The 20,647-nt window shown below is 39.2% G+C and overlaps 1 protein-coding gene across 32 annotated transcripts in view; it reads left to right on the forward strand.

Moving 5' to 3' along the window:
• The window catches only part of VPS13B (vacuolar protein sorting 13 homolog B), a 943,390-nt gene that overhangs the window by 174,244 nt on the left and 748,499 nt on the right, over positions 1 to 20,647 (forward strand). For 30 of the 32 annotated variants that reach the window (XR_010598024.1, XR_010598025.1, XR_006173164.2 and 27 more), the window contains 5 exons: positions 1,205 to 1,342; positions 6,715 to 6,802; positions 11,715 to 11,906; positions 13,970 to 14,139; positions 19,473 to 19,667. Coding sequence is in view for 27 of the 32 variants with exons in the window: in XM_065582178.1 (XP_065438250.1) it covers positions 1,205 to 1,342; positions 6,715 to 6,802; positions 11,715 to 11,906; positions 13,970 to 14,139; positions 19,473 to 19,667 (783 nt within the window). In the remaining 5 variants the exon portion in view is untranslated. Of the gene's footprint in view, positions 1 to 1,204; positions 1,343 to 2,486; positions 2,614 to 6,714; positions 6,803 to 11,714; positions 11,907 to 13,969; positions 14,140 to 19,472; positions 19,668 to 20,647 lie in introns of all 32 variants that reach the window. The other 2 variants (XR_010598027.1, XM_065582180.1) reach the window with 1 other exon arrangement.

The raw sequence follows: 20,647 nt of genomic DNA on the forward strand, positions 1-20,647 counted from the left end.
TACTGCTTGGGAGCGCTCTCCTGACGTTCAGAGAATGCAACTTGCATTCCTCCTCCAACGACTTATGAGGCTTTGGAAAGAAGACAGGTAAGTATACGTCCTGGCTGGTATGAAACTGTGAAACTACCTTGGGCAGGAACGCCAGGTGCAGCCTAGCTGGACCTTGTCCTTGTATGTGGTGGCTCTGACGTAAGCGCTGTGATCTGAGACCCTGCGGGTAGACATTATTGCAACCAGGAAAGAAGTGAGCGAGCACTAGAAGAAGAAAAAACGGTTACCTACCTTTCATAACTGTTGTTCTTCAAGATGTGTTGCTCATGTCTTCCATTCTAGGTAGGTGTGCGCCCACATAAACAGTTGTTGGAGATTTTTGCCTTAGCGGTATCCATAGGGTCGGCTGCAACGCCCTCTGGAGTGCCGTACTCATGCGTTGGTATATTAGGCTCCGCCGGTCCTACACCGGCTCAGTTCCTTCTTGCCAGCAACTCTGACAGTGGGGTAGGAGGGCGGGTAGGTAACAGTTTTGTATCTTTAAGCTTTTTATCGTGTTCCCACAGTGTCATCCTACCTATTCTCAGGTAAAGTATAATTTTAAAAAGGAACTACTCTTAATGGGAAGTGAGAGTGCTTAGCCTCTCTCAAAAGACAAGGAAGGGAAGTTGGAGGGCTACAGACAAGACTGTGGCTGAAGGGGGATAAGATAGTGAGCAGGTCATAGGTTGAAGTAGCCACGTTTATTGTGAATAGATAAACGATTGTGAGGGGACTGGGCAGTAAACTAGGAAAGGGGATTTATAGTGGTAAGGCAGAAAACAGAGGTGAGAAGATGGAGAGCATATTTCAGTATAATAATAATTCTAGGCTTCTCCATATTAATATCAAGTTCTAAGTATTCTGGGCTAACAAACTACAGAACGGTGAAGTTCATTAGCCCAGGATATTTTTATTAACTTGTAAATAAGGAAAAGCTTTGAAGTTAATTAAATAATTGTTTTAATATCTTCAGCTATACCAGTGTTTTTGCCGAAAACTGAGGAGTGGATTTAAGGTGGCCTGTTTCAAGTTTTCGTAAGGATTCATGTGGATTTTACTCATAGATCATTGTATGAAGAAACAACAGAAATGTTTGGTCACACTAACCTGACTTTTTCTCATGTTTGCCCTCTTGTCTCTCACTTGCTTGTTTTTTAAACCACCGTTTAAGGAGGCCTACTTCTTCAGTTGTGGAGAAAATCTGAGTACAAAAGGAATGACGTACCTTACCAATTCACTATTTGATTACAGAAGTCCAGAAAATAATGGTATTCGTGCAGAATTTATTTTGGATGCAGCTCATCATAAGGTTAGAAAATATTTTTTCTTTTCTATTTTTAATTTTTCAATGGATTTTAAAATCTATGTACTTTTAAAAGACCAAATTCTGCCACCCTTTCTTATGTTGAATAGCATACTCTACAAATGGCCTTAATGGCCCCCCAAAAGGGCAAATTTTCAAAAGTGCTGAGCAATCCGTAGCTGCATTGATTTTAGAGTTTGAGCGCTTGTAAAAGAAACCAGAAATTAAGAGGAGCACCAGCACCATGTATCCAAGCAGTTCTTTATAGACCACCAGCAAGTGCTCATCCAACCCACCAGTGATCTATGGACCACAGTTTGGGAACTGCTGTTTTAAAGAGCCCAAGTCTGGAAGAATGTTAATTGTGTTGTCCTTGCATGCTATATCTATCTACTTGAAAGGTGTACTGCTAATTCTGCTTTTATCTTTGGTAAAGGTGCAGTTGTATATTTTGATAGCTATTGTGTTACTTAACATGGAACATTTGTTACCTCTTCAGTCAGATATCTATATATACTGCTTCACTGTAAATTAGATTCTCTCTGATGTTCAATAATAGGGTGTTTAGCAGTCATTTGTCCAGTATGTAATAATTTCTCATTCCCATTAGGGAAACCCAGTAATCTTAAATTGCTGGAACAGATGTCCTTTGGCATTTCATTTTCACCATTGTTGTTCTATACTGTTGGAGAGCAACATGCTGCTTCTCTTGCTATATCTGTCTGTGTTATTTGGGATTCAATAATTTTTCACATCACTCCATATTAATTCTGTATCTGGGTCTGATCCTGTTTTATGAGATTATACGCAGAATTTAAGTTGAATAACTTGAATATGGTATTCACATATGGGAGAAAAGGGGTATAACATTTAGTAGTTAACAAAATTCCTATGCTGTAGAATGCCTACAAATTAGAAATGGTTCAGAGAAAACTTGTGGAACATGAGGTACCAGACCCAACAAATTTCTGACAATTAGACCACGCACAAAATTCTTTAGTGAATAAGATTATTTTTTTTAGCTAGAAGCCTTATCATTCCAAAAGAGATTAAATTAACTTACACTGAGTCATTCTGCTCATGTATGCTTCATGCTCTGATTTGTAACGCTGGCTATATTCTCAAATACCCACACTTTTTGTCATTTTAGGACTTTAAATAAGTCACGTGTCAAGAGGGGTATTTTTGGAATTAGTCAAACAAGTCTCCCTTCTGTGTACGTTATTAGAGTTCTTCCTCATTTTGTTCTCATTTGCGGAGAGCACATCCACTATACAGTGAGTTCTATTTTGAATCAAATCTATGTGAGACTGCAGATTCTGGGTATAATTTTGAAAATCCTGAAGTCCCATTTTCAAAAGAGATTTAGGCACCTAGGAGGAGTCTGAGATCTGGTCTGCACTACAGAGTTTTCTGGCATTGCTGCATTGCTGAGGATTGTGCAAAAATCACACCTCCTAGCTGACACAGCTATGCTGGCAGAGCTTCCAGTATAGCCCCAGCTCTGCTAACAGAAGAGTGCCTCTGTTGCCATAGGGTTGCTGGTGTAGCTATGCTGGCAGCAGAACACCTTTTGTTCACATATGTTGCATATGCACTAGTGTGCTCTATTGTAGTGTAAACAAGCCCTGCCTTTTATTGTGTTTCAATGAGATCTAGACAACTAAGTACCTAAGTCACTTAGTCTCCTAAGTCACTGAGGGTATGTCTACACGGCAGTTAAAAACCCATGGGTGGCCCATGTCATTTGACTAAGCTGGAGCCTGAGCTCAAATGTCTATACTGCAATTAAACAGCCTCTTAGCCTGAGCCCTACGAGCCTGAGTCAGCTGATATGGGCCAGCCATAGATCTCTAATTGCAGTGTAGATATACCCTTAGGCACTTTTGAAAAAGTTATTCTACAAATATTGAAATTCTGAATCAGGTACATGTTGATAAGATCATAGTCTTTTTTTTTTTTTTTAAATTAAAAGTCTTATGATAGAGAGTTTTGGGTCAGTATTATAAATATATGAGATGTCTCTCGAACAAGAAACAGAAGTCTTGAAAACACAAGATTTGGTAGGAATCGATGATTTTAACCACTCTGACATCTGTTGGAACAGTAAAATAGCAAAACATAAAATTTCCAAGAAGTTCTTGGAAGGTGCTGGGGACAACTTCTTGTTTCATACGGAGGAGGATGTAAGCAGACGGGAAGCTCATTATAAACGTGATTATGACTAACAGGGAAGAATTGTTTATGGGGATGAAAAAAAATTATGGTGATTATGAATTGGGTGAATATGACACATGTGTCCGACGAAGTGGGTATTCACCCACGAAAGCTCATGCTCCAATACGTCTGTTAGTCTGTAAGGTGCCACAGGACTCTTTGCTGCTTTTGCAGATCCAGACTAACACGGCTACCCCTCTGATACATGAATTGATAGATTCTATGATCCTAAGGAAAGGAAGGAATGAGAGCAGCAGAATCAGAACAATGGACTTCAAAAAAGCAGATTTTAACAAATTCAGAACTGGTAATTAAGGTCTCTTGGGAAGAAAATCTAAAGGAAAAAGGAGTTCAGAAAAGCTGGCAGTTTCTCAGAGGCAGTATTTAAGGCACAGCAGCAGAATATGTGGATGTAAAGAAAAAAATAGGAAGACTAGTATGAGGCCAATATGATTACACCAGGAGGTCTTTAATGAGCTGAAAATAGAAAAGGAATCCTACCAAAAGTGGAAACATGGGTAAACTGCTATGGATTAGTACAAAAGAATAGTTCAAGCATATAGGAACAAAATCAGAAAGGCTTAGACACAAAATGAATTGTACCTAACAAGGGACATGAAAGGCAATGTGAAAAGGTTCTTTACATTAGGAGCAAGAGGTAGATAAAGAAGAGCGTACATCCTCTACTTAGCAGGGAACGAGAGCTGCTAATGGATGACATCAAGAAGGCTGAGGTGTTGAATACCTGTTTTGCCTCAATCTTCATTTGAAAGGTAAATTGTAATCAGATACCTACCATGATTGATATTAACAAAATGGGTAAGGAGCACAAACCAGAAGAGGGAAAGATCAGATTAAAAAATATTTAGATAAGTTAGATGTATTGAAGTTGATGATCTGACTAAATTCACCATAGGATATTTAAGGAACCAGCTGAGATAATCTTGGGACCATTAGCAATCATCTTGCAGAATTTATGGAGGATGGGTGAGGTCTGAGAGGACTGGAGAAGGGCAAACATCCTTTAAGAAGGACCCAGGAAATTATATACTAGTCAGCCTAACTTCAATATGTGGAATTATTAACCAATCAATTTTTAAGCACCTAGAGGATAATAGGGTGATAAGGAAATAGCCATCATGGTTTTGTTGAGAAAAAGTCATGCTAAATCAGCCTAATTTCCTTCTTTGACTGGGTTGTTGGCCTTTTGCAGAGGTTCTCAAAGGGTGGTGGTGGTGGTGGTGCGCCAAATGTATTTTGATGGGGGGAGGGCATGAGAAGCTTTAGGGGAAAAAAATTTACTACGCACATTCAGAGCTGGGTGGCTGGAGAGCTGAGGGGCGGTGGGAGGCGGGCGTAAACTGCTACAGACACAAAGAAAGGGAGGGGTGTAATCAAGTAAGTTTGAGAACCACTGGCCTACTGGATATGGCGGAAGCTGTAGATGTGATATCTTGATTTTAGTAAGACTTTCTGACATAATCCCACCTGAAATTCTCATAAGCAAACTAGGGAAATGCAGTCTAGATGAATTTACAATAAGAGTTGGTTACACAACTGACCGAAAGACCATACTCAGAGTAATTACCAATGGTTTGCTATTAAACTGGGAGGATGTATCTAGTGGAGTTCTTGAAGGGTTCTATCCTGTGTCTAGTATTATTCAACATTTTCATTAATGACTTAGATAATGAAGTGCAGAGTATGCTTATAAAATTTGCAGATTACACCAAACTGGGAGAAGTTGTAAGTACTTTGGAGGACAGGATTAGAATTTAAAATGACGGGGACAAATTGGAGAATTGGTTTGAAATCAACATGATGAAATTTAATAAAGATACGTTCAAAATACTACACTTAGGAAGGAAAAATCAAATGCACGACTATAAAATGAGGACTAACTGGCTAGGCAGTAGTACTGCAGAAAAGGATCAAAAAATGATAAAAGGTTTAGAAAACCTGACCTCTGAGGAAAGGTTAAAAAAACTGGGAATGTTTAATCTTGAGAAAAGAAGACAGAGAGGAGATCTGATAATTTTGCAAATATATTAAGGCTTTTATAAAGAGGAGAATGGTGATCATTTGTTCTCCTGATGGTAGGACAAGAAGTAATGGGCTTAATCTGCAGTAAAGGAGATTTAAGGTTAGATATTAGGAAAAGATTTCTAACTCTGAGGATAATTAAGTACTGGAATAGGCTTCCTAGGAAGGTTGTGGAATCCCTGTCACTGGAGGTGTTTAAGAACAGGTTGGACAAACACCTGTCAGGGATTGTCTAGCTATATTTGGCCCCGTTTCAGTAGGGCGGGAGGATGGACTAGGTCACCTCTCAAGGTCACCTTTCCAGCCCTACATTTCTATGAATCTATATACTGCTTAGAACAAAAAAAAAAAAAAGAAAAGAAAAGAGCAGTACAGTAGATATCAATCTAGAGATGCCTCAACAGAGTGAAATTGGTAAAGCCCCAAACCCAAACATTTATGAATACCATTTACTTCTTCTTAATTAAAAAATGCCCTTTCCTTGACAAGTTTTCTATAGTTTTCTTGCTTCTATGAATTACAATATGAGATTTTCTAAAAATCGTAATGATGTAGTGACTTAAGTTTTCAAAAGGCTAAAGATAAAATGCATTGTTTTGTTTTAAAAAATCAAAATATTTTAGAATTAACAAGCTTTAGTTTTAATTTTACAGTATTAGACAGGTCTGCTGGGATGTAGGAGGTCTAGTGAAGAATATTGACTCCATTAAAGGTATTAATAAACTATATGTTATTGATAAAGTGGTCAAAATGTCAAGCTGATATTATGGATCTCCTTTTTGTGTGGTGTGCAATAGAAGTTAGATTACCTATCTGAAAGGTGAATTCTCTGAGATGACATCTGTCTTCTGTTTTGATAAGCCTTTCTGTGTATTAATGCACAAACCCAAACATCAGAGGGGTAGCCGTGTTAGTCTGGATCTGTAAAAAGCAACAGAGAGTCCTGTGGCACCTTTAAGACTAGACATCTGTTAGTCTTAAAGGTGCCACAGGAGACTCTGTTGCTTTTTACAAACCCCAACAAGCATATATGTTTTTGATACTAGGCCTATTAGTTTGTAATCTCAAGATTCTTTCCTTATACAACTTTTGATTTATTTGCTTTGTTTTGTTGGTAGGAGACATACTCGGAGGTAGCTGGAATGCAGAGGTTTGGTGCCTTTTACATGGATTACTTGTACACAATGGAAAGCACCAGTGGCAAAGGTACGCCTTTTCTTTGTTTTGCCCTCTCTTGAAAAACAGAAAGCAAAGATTTTTTGACAGCCACCCGGGCCTTGACCAGCTGTCCTCTACCTTACCTTAGATTCATTTTTGCAGTTGCTTGTTGGAACTGACATGTTTGAGTTTTCTTAGATTCTTGGTATTCTAACTTGTTTTTTTCTCATAGGTCAGTGTTTCCCAAACTTGGGACACCGCTTGTCTAGGGAAAGCCCCTGGCGGACCGGGCCGGTTTATTTACCTGCCGCGTTCGCAGGTTCGGCCGATCGCGGCTCCCACTGGCCGCGGTTCGCTGCTCCAGGCCAATGGGAGCTGTGGGAAGCAGCAGCCAGTACGTCCCTCGGCCCGCGCCGCTCCCAGCAGCTCCCATTGGCCTGGAGCAGCGAACCGTGGCCAGTGGGAGCTGCGATCGGCTGGACCTGCGGACCGGGCAGGTAAACAAACCTGCCCGCCAGGGGCTTTCCCTACACAAGCGGCGTCCCAAGTTTGAGAAACACTGTCATAGGTGATTGGAAGATATTTTTTATAATCAACAGCTAAACTTAAAGAAGTTTTCTATTACTAGTACAATCTAGTAGTGTACTAGATTGAATTTTGTGTAGTGTCACATTTGAATGACTTTTTAAAAAAAACAACCTGATGCTGTAAAAAAATTGAGAAATAATTCTAGTTTTAGAATATATTTTCTGTGATTTCTTATTTTATATATAGATGATTTATATGACGAGATCTTTGTTTCTTAAGAGTTCATCTGTTTTTTGGTGCTCATTTTCTACTTGATGTCCTAGGGCCATATCATATTCCCCAGGAAAAAATGTTCAGAAGAAGAAAGTTACAACACCCAGATTACATGGCTAAGTGTGTAGACAACCCTACACATTTATTATTTTGGGATAGTGGGATTAGCAAATGCACAGAAGATGGTGGGTTTATAGTATTTTTAATTATGCAGTTTGAGGATTTATGGGAAATATTGGTTCAAACCATGTGTGTATATAGACTTCTGCACCAATTATCATCCATTCTTGAGCTTTCTAATTTTGACAACGTGTCTGGCTCATTTAAAAGTTATCATGTTCCTCTGAGGATAGCTAAAGCTACCCAAGGTTAGTTAATTCTTCAGCATGTAGCATCTTTTTATATTATAATTTTTCTATAGGTAATTCAAGGTCATTTTCTCTGAGCGAATACCTTGTAGAGCTGCTATTCCTTAGCTCCACCCCATTGGGTAACTGCTTCTTTCCCCACCTGCATTTAAGGACGAACAAATACTATTGCCATGGGGGTTCTTTGGTGCCTACTTGGGGGCTTCTGACGAAGCAGATTTATATGTGCCTGCTCCAAATCAGCTGTTTTCTGTACATATGCTTACCTTTATGCTGTGGAACTCACAATTGTCTGTAAAAACAATTTTCACATATATGGAATAGTGATATCAGCTGGGGAATGGTGAACAGATGTACTATTAAAGAAAATATTTTGTTCTTATGCAAAGTCCTCAATTTAAAAAGACACACTTAAGTTTAGTACCTCTAAAACTGGATATTTTTCTTCAGGTGTCCTGTGCATATTACCACTCTCAAGATGTTCTGAACTGGTGCAGTCTGACCCCTAGAGCTTTAACTAGCAGTAGTCATTAGGGTGCTCACGCTCCTCCCTCTCCCCTCCCCTCAGAGACTGTCAAATGTTCCAAGGCAAGAGTATAAAAGGGGTGTGGCCCTCCAGCTACCTCTGTTCCTTTTAACTATGACCAGCTGAACCTTTTGTGTGGAGCTCAGGTATCCTCTTGTATCCATGATTAGTTAGTTAAAATCTTAATTGTTAGTAGCTATAGAGAGTTTAGTCCTATAGTTAGTAATAGTATAGCTAGCTGTTGATGGAACCAAAAAAGAAACATGGTTTCAAAAGATATGTATCCTGTCCCGCGATGTTCCCAGCATCTGGTGCACATGCTGGGTGCCTGTCATGTGTAAGGGAAGGGCACTCATCCGCCAAGTGCTCAGTTTGCTCTACATTTACCTCGAGAGCAAAGAAAGAAAGAACAGATTACAAGCAATCCTGTTGAAAATAGGCTTGGCTGCAAAGCCATTTGGAACTGGCAAGATGATCCATAGACTACCATCTGCCCTGGATGGTTCTGTGGGTAAAAAAGATTATCCTCTTGATAATGATTTATCTACGCAGGCAGATGTCAGTAGTCAGTCCTCGACAGTGTCATCCTCTCTTAAGAGAGCCAATCCGCGAGTGAAGGATTCCACTATGCACACTAAATATAAAGAACCATATACTGAGATGCAGCTGCATGGAAAAGTGAGGAAACTTTCTTCGGATCTGCTACCATCAGATCTGGATGAGCCGGTTCCAAAAAGAGACTTAAGGAGCTAGTGAAGCAAGGACATATTATGACACCAGTGACTGATACTATGGCACCACAGTGCACAATTGTTCAGGTGCAGGTTTATAGATTGGATTTGACCTGAGAGCCGCCAGATATGGAGTCAGTTGTGTTATTGGAGCAAGGAGAAACCATACTCCAACAGTCTCAAATATGTCTGTCTCCAGAAGGGAAAGGATATGTAGAGGAGTGTGGGGGTTCTCCTCTTCCTTCAACTCCAAGGACATTTTCTGGATCCCTAGAAAAGAACTGTTCTCCAATTTCCCTTGTTCAACCAAGATTATTGTTGTCTCCAATTTTGTTGGAACTGAGAGCAGTTTCATACTGGAGAAAGAATTTGATTTGTGGACAGGATCCACAGAAGGAGTATTACTGGTAAATTTGCAAAGCTGCTGGCTTCTCCACTATTTGCTGGTATGCGTGGTTGTTCCTGGTACTCTTACTAAAGTCAGTTTTGCTGGCCTTGCACCAGAGATTTATCAAAATCTGGCTGTGCTCCCGTGATCATGAAGCAGTGCATTTTGCAATAGTCTTGTTCTGTTCATTGCAAACGCAGAAGGCACTCTCATGTGTTTGCAGCTTGGTGATCGGAAGACGATGGAAGGGTCAGTGCTGACTCAGTGAGCTGCTGCTGATCATCAAGGGGTGGGGGTTGTTTCTGTTTTCTTTGGAGTCGATTGGGGATTCTTTGGATAGGGCATAGGAATTTGGCTCATGAAATTGTGAGATACTTTTGGCTACTCCCAGAACCTGAGTCAAGGCGGCAGAGGCAGGCTGTGTCTACACTGCAAAGCATTAGAGCTCAAAACCTGGGTCACTGCTTGACTAGGGCTCACAGCCTGCAGCTCCACAAAGTCCTGGACCCCTGGGTCCAAGCCCTGGTTTAGCACAATTTGTGAGTAGACATGGTTTAGCACAATTTGTGAGTAGACAGAAGGGGGGTTAGGCTTTAACCGGAGTCTGAGCCCGACCTTACACTTCAGTGTAGACATACCTGCAGAGGAAATTATATCTATGGAATCGCTTAAGCAAGTATTAGTGTTCCCAAAGCCAATTAAAGTGAAAGACATCATAGTTTCTACTGGACAGCTTAACCATGGAAGTCAAGGATTACGTTTTGGTGAGACGGGTGTCTGCAAGGGAAAGGTTTGGAAAACTCCAAGAAACCTAGATGAAACTCTAATCATCATTACCGTACCAGATTCCCCACTAACCAGTTCTCCAGTAGCACACAGTAATAAATGCTGTGCTGCAGGTTCTCATAAAACCACCTTCCTAGTCGTCACAGGCTGTCTCTATTTTTGTTTGGGTAAAAGTAAGTTTCCTGTTTGGGACCACTTTGGTCAGATGGATTTTGGAGTTTGGTCTGCTATCAGTTATCCAGATACCATCAAGATATGATACTTATTGGAATGGACTAGGTAGGCTCTCATTTGTCATCCTTGAATCAGATTTTTCTTGTTTTTGTATGTTTGCTCTATTCTTTTGTGTGTTGTTAGAGAAATGGGCTGGGAGTCAGTTTGATCCTGGTTCTAGTTTTGTGTGACCTTCAGCAAGCCATTTGATATTTCAACTCTACAAGGACATATAAAAACTGCTGAATCACTGTAAAAAAAAAATCACTGAAAATGCAATGAGTCTGAATGGACCTTTCCTGAGTAAATATGCTCAGGAAAAGGTGAAGAAATCTTTTAATGAATAGTGTAAAAAAAGTTATAAAACCTAAATCACTAAAGTTAAAAGAATTTGGCTGAAGTATTTTACTATAAAATAGTTTTATAATAATGTAGTCACTACCATCTAATGGTTGTCCAGTGGCCTGTGCAATGAGTTGGTGGGTTCAATCCATTTCTTCCAAGTGCCTGTAACACAAGAACTACCATCACATTTAGCTCTAATTGGTATACTTATTGGTGTCAGCACAGAGGCCAAAGATCAGTTGGAGATGGAGATTGAACAACCCTTTCATCCCTGGGGTGGTCCTTCAAAAAGTGGACTGAAGTACATTGGTGAGGAAGTTTTCAGTCCCTGGTGCAGGAACTGAGGTCACATTAGAATTTATTGGGATTGGGGCTACAGTGCCACACTGCAAAGATTTTGAGCAGCACAGCTATCCATAGGCAGCTGGTATCAGGCTTCTGTAATTTAGACAGTTTCCCGGGACTGCCTAAATTATCTGGGGATGTTTTTGGCTTCCAAAAGCATGGTATAAAGCCACCTTAGTGCTCCCTCCCCGAGTCTGCTCTTATATATTGCACAGCACAGAATCTCACCCTTAGTTTTCTCAACATGAAAAGGAATAAAAATTCTTAAATATAGATTAACTCTGTGTTAAAAGAAGTGTTGCATTTACTTAATTATGTTTTCTATGGAATTTTATTTTCTGATGATAAATCTGGGGTCATAAGAGCTGTATCAAATATAATTGACAAAATTAATATGTTGATATTCCCAATTGTCGTCATTAATTTTACTGACTGAAAAAAATACACTTTTATTTAGTTTCTGGAAATCAGCAAGACCTTTCTTCATCAAAGAGTGAAGATTTAGTAAATGTGCAGGAGATGTCTACAAAAAGCCTCATTGTAGGTCCACTTAATCTTCGACTGGATAGCAGTGCAGTACACAGGATTATGAAAATGATAGTTTGTGCTGTGGAACATGAATATGAGCCATATAACAAGCCCAAACCAGGTATGCAGCTTATTTAATTATGAATGTGTTTTTTGTACAGACCAGATTCAGCACTGCTGAAAGGTGCAAACTGCAAATAGTGGAAGAGGGGATGCAGAGAGGAAATTTAATCTCTGCCTGTCTCTTCATGGGAGTCACACCAGCGAAGGCTAGGGGGAGGGTAAAATGAATCAGCATATGCCCTGGCAGCCCTAGCTATGCTATTCTCTGGCCAGCACATACCACTTTTATGGCTATGCTGTTTACCTACAAGTCCCGTGGTGGCTGGAGGCTTTGTATCATCACAACATCCACACTCCTAAGTGTACTTTCTCCTCTAAAGTCCCAGAAAATAAAAGGAAATCCTTAATGTAGGTTAATGTTTATGAAATAATGGGATTAAACGGAAAAAGGGAATGGACACTAATTATGGCCAGCTATGAAGATTAACATTTTAGATAAAACAGAGAGCCTGTTTGTATTTTTCACTCTACAAGTGTGGATTTCCAAGTGAGGAAAATAATTCATTATTATTATATTTAGCATTAAGTAGAGCCTAATGTAAAAGGGATAATATTCCCAAATATAGAGAGATAAAGATAAAAAATTGCATCTTTTACTAATCCACAAAAAATACTGTACTAGATGCTGGAGAAAATATTTACAGGTAATTTTAGGCCTGTCAGCTGGACATCGATCCCAGGCAAGGTAATGGAGCGGCTGATAATGGGACTCGATTAATAAAGAACTAAAGGAGAGTAATGTAATTCAAATCAAATTAGCATGGGTATACAGAAAATAGATCCTGTCAAACTAATTTGATAACTTTATCAACTAAAGCAAGATAATAGAATTGATTTAATATACTTAAACTTTGGTAAGGTATTTGACTTGGTATTGCACAACATTTTGATTAAAAAAATTAGAAGGATATAAAATTAACACAGCACACCTTAAATGGATTAAAAACAGATAGATCTCAAAGTGTAACTGTGAGCGGGAATAGTCATCAAGTGGGCCTGTTTCCAGAGGGCCCTGCAGGAATCCGTTTTTGGCTGTATGCTGTTGAACATTTTTATGAATTACCTGGAAGAAAATGTAAAATCATCACTAATAAAATATGCAGATGACACAAAAATTGAGGAATAGTAAATAATGAAGAGGACAGATCACTGATTTAGAGTGATCTGAATGGCTTGGTAATATGGGTGCAAGCAAACAATATGTGTTTTAATATGGCTAAATGTAAATGTATACATCTTGGAACAAACAATGTAGGCCATATTTATAAGATAGGGGACTCTATCCTTGGAAGCAAAGACTCTGAAAAAGATTTGGGGGTTGTGATGGATAATCAGCTGAACATGATCTCCCAGTGCAATGCTGTGACCCAAGGAGGAATCTTGAGTAGGAGTAGATAACTTATTTTACCTCCGTATTTGGCACTGGTGCGACCACGGCTGGAATACTTTGTTCTGTTCTGGTGCCCACAATTCAAGAAGGATATTGATAAATTGGAGTTGGGACAGAGAAGAGCCATGAGAATGTTTAAACGGTTAAAAAACTTGCCTTATAGTGATAGACTGAGAGAGCTCAATAAGATCATAAGAACATAAGATAAGAATATAATCTATTTAGATTAACAAAGAAAAGGTGAATGGTGACTTAATTACAGTCTTTGAGTATCTATGTGGGGAACTAATGTTTAATAATGGGCTCTTCAAGCGGAGAAAGGTATAACTCGAATCAGTGGCTGGAAGTTGAAGCTACACAAATTCAGATGACTAATAATGAAAGGCATACATTTTTAATGGTGAGAGTAATTAACCATTGGAATAATTTACTAAGGGTTGTGATGGATTCTCTGTCACTGGTAATTTTTAAACCAAGATTGGATGGTTTTCTGAAAGATATGCTCCATGAATTATTTTTGGGAAATTCTGTGGCCTGTGTTATACAGGGAGTCAGGCTAGATGATCAAAATGGGCCTTTCTGGCCTTAGGATCTATGAATTTTAAGGTAATTCATTTACTTTTATTTTAATCATATGATGAATTTATTTGTGTAATTGTGTTTGATTTTAGATATTGTGGAAGGAAATAGAACTATGCCAAACTCAGAAGAAATAGCATCTTTGGAGGAATACATTCCCACTCGACTCACAAGCTTTACCATTCTTAAGTGCACCATTACGATCTCTATGGCTGAATTCAATTTACTGGGCCATTTGCTGCCTATAATCATGGGACAGAAGGTAAGATATTTTTATCTACAGTAAATTTTATATATATTTGCTTAATTTGTGTGTGTATATAGGTGTACATAATATGTGTGTGTGTGTGTGTAATTATATATATATATATATATATATATATATATATATATATATATACACACACACACACACATTGAAAATTAAAAATACCTAAGCTTAAAGTACATTAAGGTTGCATATTCAAGCATTCATTGTCATGGTTACAGGATTAACTACATCTGTGTCCTCTTTTTTGGCTCTCTGAGTGCACTCCTTCAAGTCCTATGCCCATGCCTTTAGATTCTCCCTTTCTTAGACCAGGCCCTGGCTACAGTACTTTGTGTGTCAACCAATCTCACCCAGCAGGTCCAAATAGATTAATAGAATCTGTGGTTCTTCCCTTCAGGAGTTTGTGACCCGTGGTGTGTACAGTAACTCAACAGCCTTCTCAAAACCCAAGTATGATTTATCATAACAGTAGGAACAAAGTATTTGAAAACAACAACCAGTCTACATGCATGTCTGTCTTACCGTTCCTTGATGGAAGTCTCAAGTGGCCTAGTTTCTTTAGACATGCAAGTGGGTACCTGTTTCAGTCTGCTCTCCCAGAACAACTGCTGAACAGTCAACATCTCTCTCTATCAACAGTCCTTTTTAAAACTGCTATAGTACTTTGTTCTCTTCAGTTTCTGGCCATTGGCCTTGGTCATTAAAACTGGGTCTGCAAGTTGACTGAATCCAGATGGTAGAATCTTCAAACCTAATAGTTTGGGTATTGTCTTTTGCAACCCTGAAGTGTTTACTGTGGGTTGGCTTAGTTTGAGCCATAGTTTGCTTCCTGCTTGCTTTTCCTTACAGCCTATTGTACCCCAATAACAGGGTCAACATACCGTATTCATAAATTATTACAGAGCAGCTCCACTTCTGTCAAATTTTTATGCTAGGAAATGCCAGAATTAAGTTTACCTATGCAAACTTGTCTCCTTGTGCCATATGCATTATGATACAGTGTTTAATTACATGATCACATGCTACTTTTTCCATGGAATTCTTGCCTCGTTCATTGCACAGGATGAGAAGGTATTAAGTGAACTGTGTTGCTGTGCGGTATTTCTTTTTATCCTAGTCCTTGAGTATGTGGTCTCATGACTGACTTACTACACACCATCCAATATTTACATTGAGTGTGAATTTTTTTCCACAAGATTTCTGTTGCACTCATCACCATAGTTTTTGGTTGTCTCATAAACATTAATTCATTTATCTTCATAACACCCCTGTGAAATGGGGGTGTAGCAGGGTATGATCCACTCCTGCTGCCTTGCATCACAGAAACCTGCACAGAGTCCATTGGTTGAGTATCCACACTGTGCTGTTTATATTCTCTCCACCAACATCTTTATATTTTTGTGCAACAATACTATTTACACAGTCCCTTGTATTCTCAGCTCTCTCTCAAGGCTCAAAGAAAAGAAAAGGTTGCCCTTCCCTGAGATCTCTCTGACTCTGGGCTTAGCTAGCCCTGCTTCTCTCTCATGCACTTCCTTTTTACGACTTTTTTATCAGTCCTCAGCTGATGGGTTAATTAATCTTTTAGCTCACCTAGTCTTCTGTCCTAATTAGAAAATTACATTTAATTCCCCAATCAGACCTCTCTGGGGAAACTAATTTGTACCAGAATGATCAGAGTGCTGACTCAACTGCTAGCTGCCAGCACTTTGTCACAGGGGGTAATAGCACTTCCTTATTTTACAGATCGAGAACTGAAGTGCAGAGAGATTTAGGCCAAAATTAATTAGTCGGCTCACAAATTTTTGGATGTCTCAATAAGTGGGTGCCCAACCTGAGATAATTAGGGCCTGATTTTTTTCAGAGTTGCCGAGCAGTTGGAAGTTATGAGTGTGCAGAAGTGAAAATCAGACTGTAGGTGTGTCAGATCATACACAGAGAAAATGAAGAACAGTTTGTGTCTACGTATGAAAATTCTGGTTTAAATGACTTCCCTAACATCATACAGAAAGTCTGTGCCAGGGATAGGGATGGAACCCTGTGCTCACAGGTTTCATTCAGCATTTTAATCACAAACACATCTTTTCTCTTCTTGCAGGCACCTTCCTCATTCATTTTACATTTTAAAAACATTGTCAGCCAACGAGGCAGGCATATTCTCAACTACAGCCTTGTTGACTACACATCCTGTCTGTGTGGTACCCTGTGTACTGAATGAGACAAGAATTTTTGCGGTAATATAATTAAAGATCGTTTCATAAGACATAAACAGAAGGAGGCATGCAGCGTTAATTCTGTCAATTTCTAGCTTTCGAGTGCTTGATTTTGCAACCTTAAAATGTTCGTTTAACATTATGTATGTTATGCATGTATGGAATTTCCTAGGTGTTTTTCAGGAAGAAAACTGAGAGGAATCAAAGAAATTCTATTATGTGCAACTGTTATTACTCCCCGCAAGCATTGTCAGCAGGAATTAAACCCTGGAACTTGAGGTTCACTACGCAGACCTCTTCCATTTGAGCTGAAGGAATAAACAGCAGTAATAGACTGTTATCCTCCATGTAGGGGACCAGCGGGGTTGGGAAATGTGAGCAGGGAGGTGACTGTATGCTAGAGTGGTGGAGAGAGAAAGATCAGATGAGGATCTAGAGGGGGGGAACTGGGACTTGTTGTGCAAGGAGCTGGGGGGTGGGAACTCGGTAGGGTTGGGTAAGGTGACTAACCTGGCAGTAAAGGGGAGACTGGGTACTGGGAGAAGAACCTTGAGGAGTTGAAATTGGGACAGGTTACGTGAGAATGGGACCAATACAAGGAACTGGGGTACCAAAGAGTCAAGACAAGGACAGGTTGAGAGAGTATTGGGCAGAAGAGTCTGTACCCAATAGAGCAACCTCTCCTTCAGTCAGAAATGGAACCCAAGATTACTGAGTCTCACTATTCCTATGCTGTCAACAAATATCTGTGAAACCCGCTGAAAACTTGTTTCATCTCCCGCTAGGGCTGGTCTGGATAGAGAATGGCAACATATTACTGCTATTGGTTATACAGTTATGTCAAGTTGCAGAGGTCTGTGTGGTGGATCTAAAGTTTCAAACCCTGCTGATGACCCATGTGGGTTTCAATATAATTCCATATGGTAGAATGCTGTTTTTTCAGTTTCCTTCCTACGATGATGCACACAAAAATACCTGTTTAAAAGTATGCTATTTAGGTTTTGTTCTGTATAGGTTTCATACCACACTCATCACTATGATATCTGAGCGCCTTCCAGTAGTGCATTAAACCACATGCATACATATGTCACACATTGTTTGTTCTCTCATCTTCTCCCCATAAGGAGAAACATGCAGTGGAGTGTCCTGTTTTGGTGGTGGTTTATTTTAATTTCATTTTCTTTTTTGTACAAGTGGAACTGTTGCTGTGTGTTTATATTAGAGGAGGCAAGGTTAAGGAAGTGTGCCTTGCCTTTGGAGTGAAAAGTGGTAAAGTTTGTGATGGCAAGTAGTAAACCATCTGCTCGGTGTGACTTGGGCTGCAGATTTGTAATGGAATTTTTTTTACCAAAAATCATGGAGTAGTCACTGTAAATACAGTAAAAGTCCTGAGTTTCATGATTTTTTATTTAAAAAAAAAATGCTTTGGCAAATGAGGAGGAGCAGCGTTGATGGAGAGGGCAGTTGAGGGCAACAGGTGGGGCCTGGAGGAGGAGCCTTCTCTGCATTCACCCCTCAGCAGTGGCTCCTGTGGCTCCTGTCCCATGGGGCTGGACCCAGTTCTCCACTCTGGGTGTTGTGACCAGCACACGGGGTCACAGCACTGCTCAGGTTTGAACCAACTGCCCCTCTGACATGAAGAACTTGTTACGCATATATCCGCAGCTACATTTAGCTTTGCAGTGATCTGGCTAGTGAAACAACATAGGGGCTGAGGCAAAGGCTCAAATAGACTTGGTATGATGCACGAGTTCTGTAGTAAGAGCCTTGGACAACCTTGAAAAGTGATCATGCATTATGGTAGGGTGCTTGCTAACCTTGCAGGGTTGCATATTTCTCCTGTGTACTTAAGCAGGTGGTAGTTCTGATAAACTGAGGCAGAGTCAAAGTTGCATGTACAACCTTAACCTTTGGCATTTCCTAACTTTTCAGGGTTTAAACTGAAAATATAACACTTTTTAAATTTACTCTTTTTATAGAATTGTATGTAATCATAGAGATGAGGAATTGAATTGTCAGAGCAAGCAACCTATCTGCCAGGAAGTTACAAGCATGGCACATGGACTTATTAGCCATTTCAAAACTGGCAAACTTCTACTAGAATTGCACTGAGAGGATTATGTATAGCTTGTCTGTTTAGTACGGGTCCATTGTCGTGCTGCAGAGATAGACTTGTTCTCCCTGGCTAAGCCAGACTCTCATTACTCAGAAAGCAAAAGAGAAAAATAGGAATCAGGTATGGAAGGAAAAATGACACCCTGTGGAGTGGATAGTAGTGGCAACCTTAGGTTTTGATTAAGATTTAATTGTACCCAACTTAGATGTTGGTGTCCTCTGATCTACTCCCCTTATATAGTCAGAATATTTTTCATGTTTAGGATAATGGAGGCCTAATGGTTTGCTTATAGTTTCTTAGTTCTCAGTAGGGGTGATGGCAGCCATGATGATGAAGTTTGCTTCTACTCCTGTAGTTAGATCCTTTGACAGCTTCCTACAGTTAAAGCCAAGTTAAACAAGATGCCAGTTGACCACCAGAAAAGCAACATCCAGGTCAGGTAGCAAACTTTTCCATCAGAATGAACCAATAAAAACACATAACTGGAGTCCTTGAAGGAACATTTCCTGTCTTTCTCAGACCATCTTTGTTGTGTAATATAGCAATTTTGTGGCTTCACCGGGGACCTTGAAAGCCCCTAATCAGTTTTTAGTTGAAATGCATGGAGTTTGTACTAGCTTTTATCTCCAACTTCTACTTATTTCATACAAAAGCTTTATGTAACATATTTTTGAAAATTAAATGCATTATTTTGTTATAATAGTAAGATATCTGGCACATTTATAAACACTGGGATAGTACAGAGTGGTGTAAAAGTTATAATGAGTTTGGGGACATTTTACTTTCAAGTGGTGAAGCAATGAGTAAATAACTTTTTTATAGACTAGCATACTGCACCTTCACATACTCTGTACATGAAAACTTGTTACAGGAAAATTATTTTAGAAGTGTTTCAGACTCTTTAAAAATTTTATTGCTAGTGGTATGAGGTCCTCCATGGGGTATTGCATAAAAGTTTGTCTTTAGAATACTTTTTCTTTTCTTTTTCTTTCTAGAGTTCAAGTGGTTTGTTAAATGCTACAAGCTTCCAGCCTTTACGGCCTTTGCCTGCTATTAGAATATTGATGGACAAAATTAACCTGGAACATTCAGTGCCAATGTATGCTGAACAACTTGTGCAAACAGTCAGCAGCCTTAGCCAACCTTCTGATAACCTGCTTCATTACTGTTATGCACACTGCTACCTTAAGGTAAAAGAAAATATGAAGTGTATTTATTATTAAAGAACACTGAAAAGAATTAATGCAAATACAGACAGTCCTAGATGCTAAGAGTTGTGATCTCCCAGAGCATGTTCAGTTTTGCCAAAGAGGTGTATAGCAAATATCAAGGGCTTGGTTTTGCACTCTTAACTTAGGCAACATTTCCTATTACTTGAATGAGAATTCCATCTTTGTAAAGAGTACAGGCTGAAGCCCCAGGGAGCTAATTTTTTATTATAGTTATTTATTCAAATTATTTAGCGAAAACCTTTGCAGAGTTGGATATAATACTAATATAGTTAATACATTTGTAACAAATCATCTTTATACATTCTGTAAGATGCTATGACGAACATGTTTAGTACAAAATTGATAATATTGGTAATACGGTAATATTTGCTCTTGATTACAGTGAGAAACACATTTTAACATATTTGTGCATAACTTTAACTCCAAGACTGCTGAGTACAGAAAAAAATTAAAGAACAATTATAATATACTGTATAGAATGTAATTTAAATAGTCACATTTTATTCAAAATAACAAAAAGGTTTGAAGAAAAGCTACTTTTGTCACTAAATCCCACTGTTTTTGTAAAAATATTACTCTGACTATGAAAGAATGAATATCTGCATTTTGTTTAATTTGTATTAAGTATACAGTGTACTATGATAACCCCTCTCTTCCCCACTTCCCATTTTCTTCTCTTTCAACTCTCTTCTCTCTCCCTCCTTGTGGCTATCATCTACCATTCACCCAGGTTCCCAGTCCCAGCCTTCTTCTCTGATTTCGACTCCTGGCTCTCTCTCTCGCTCATCCACAGTGACTTCAGCTTCCATCTTGATGACCCATCTGATCCCTTAATTGTGTGTTCCTGTGGTCTTCATTCGACTTCCAGGCCTGGTTCAACTCTCCCACTCTCTGAAAGGGCCATTGACTTGTGGGGAGGGATAGCTAAGTGGTTTGAG

The sequence above is a fragment of the Chrysemys picta genome, chromosome 2 (genome assembly GCF_011386835.1).
Source record: "Chrysemys picta bellii isolate R12L10 chromosome 2, ASM1138683v2, whole genome shotgun sequence".
NCBI classification, from domain to species: Eukaryota; Metazoa; Chordata; order Testudines; family Emydidae; genus Chrysemys; species Chrysemys picta.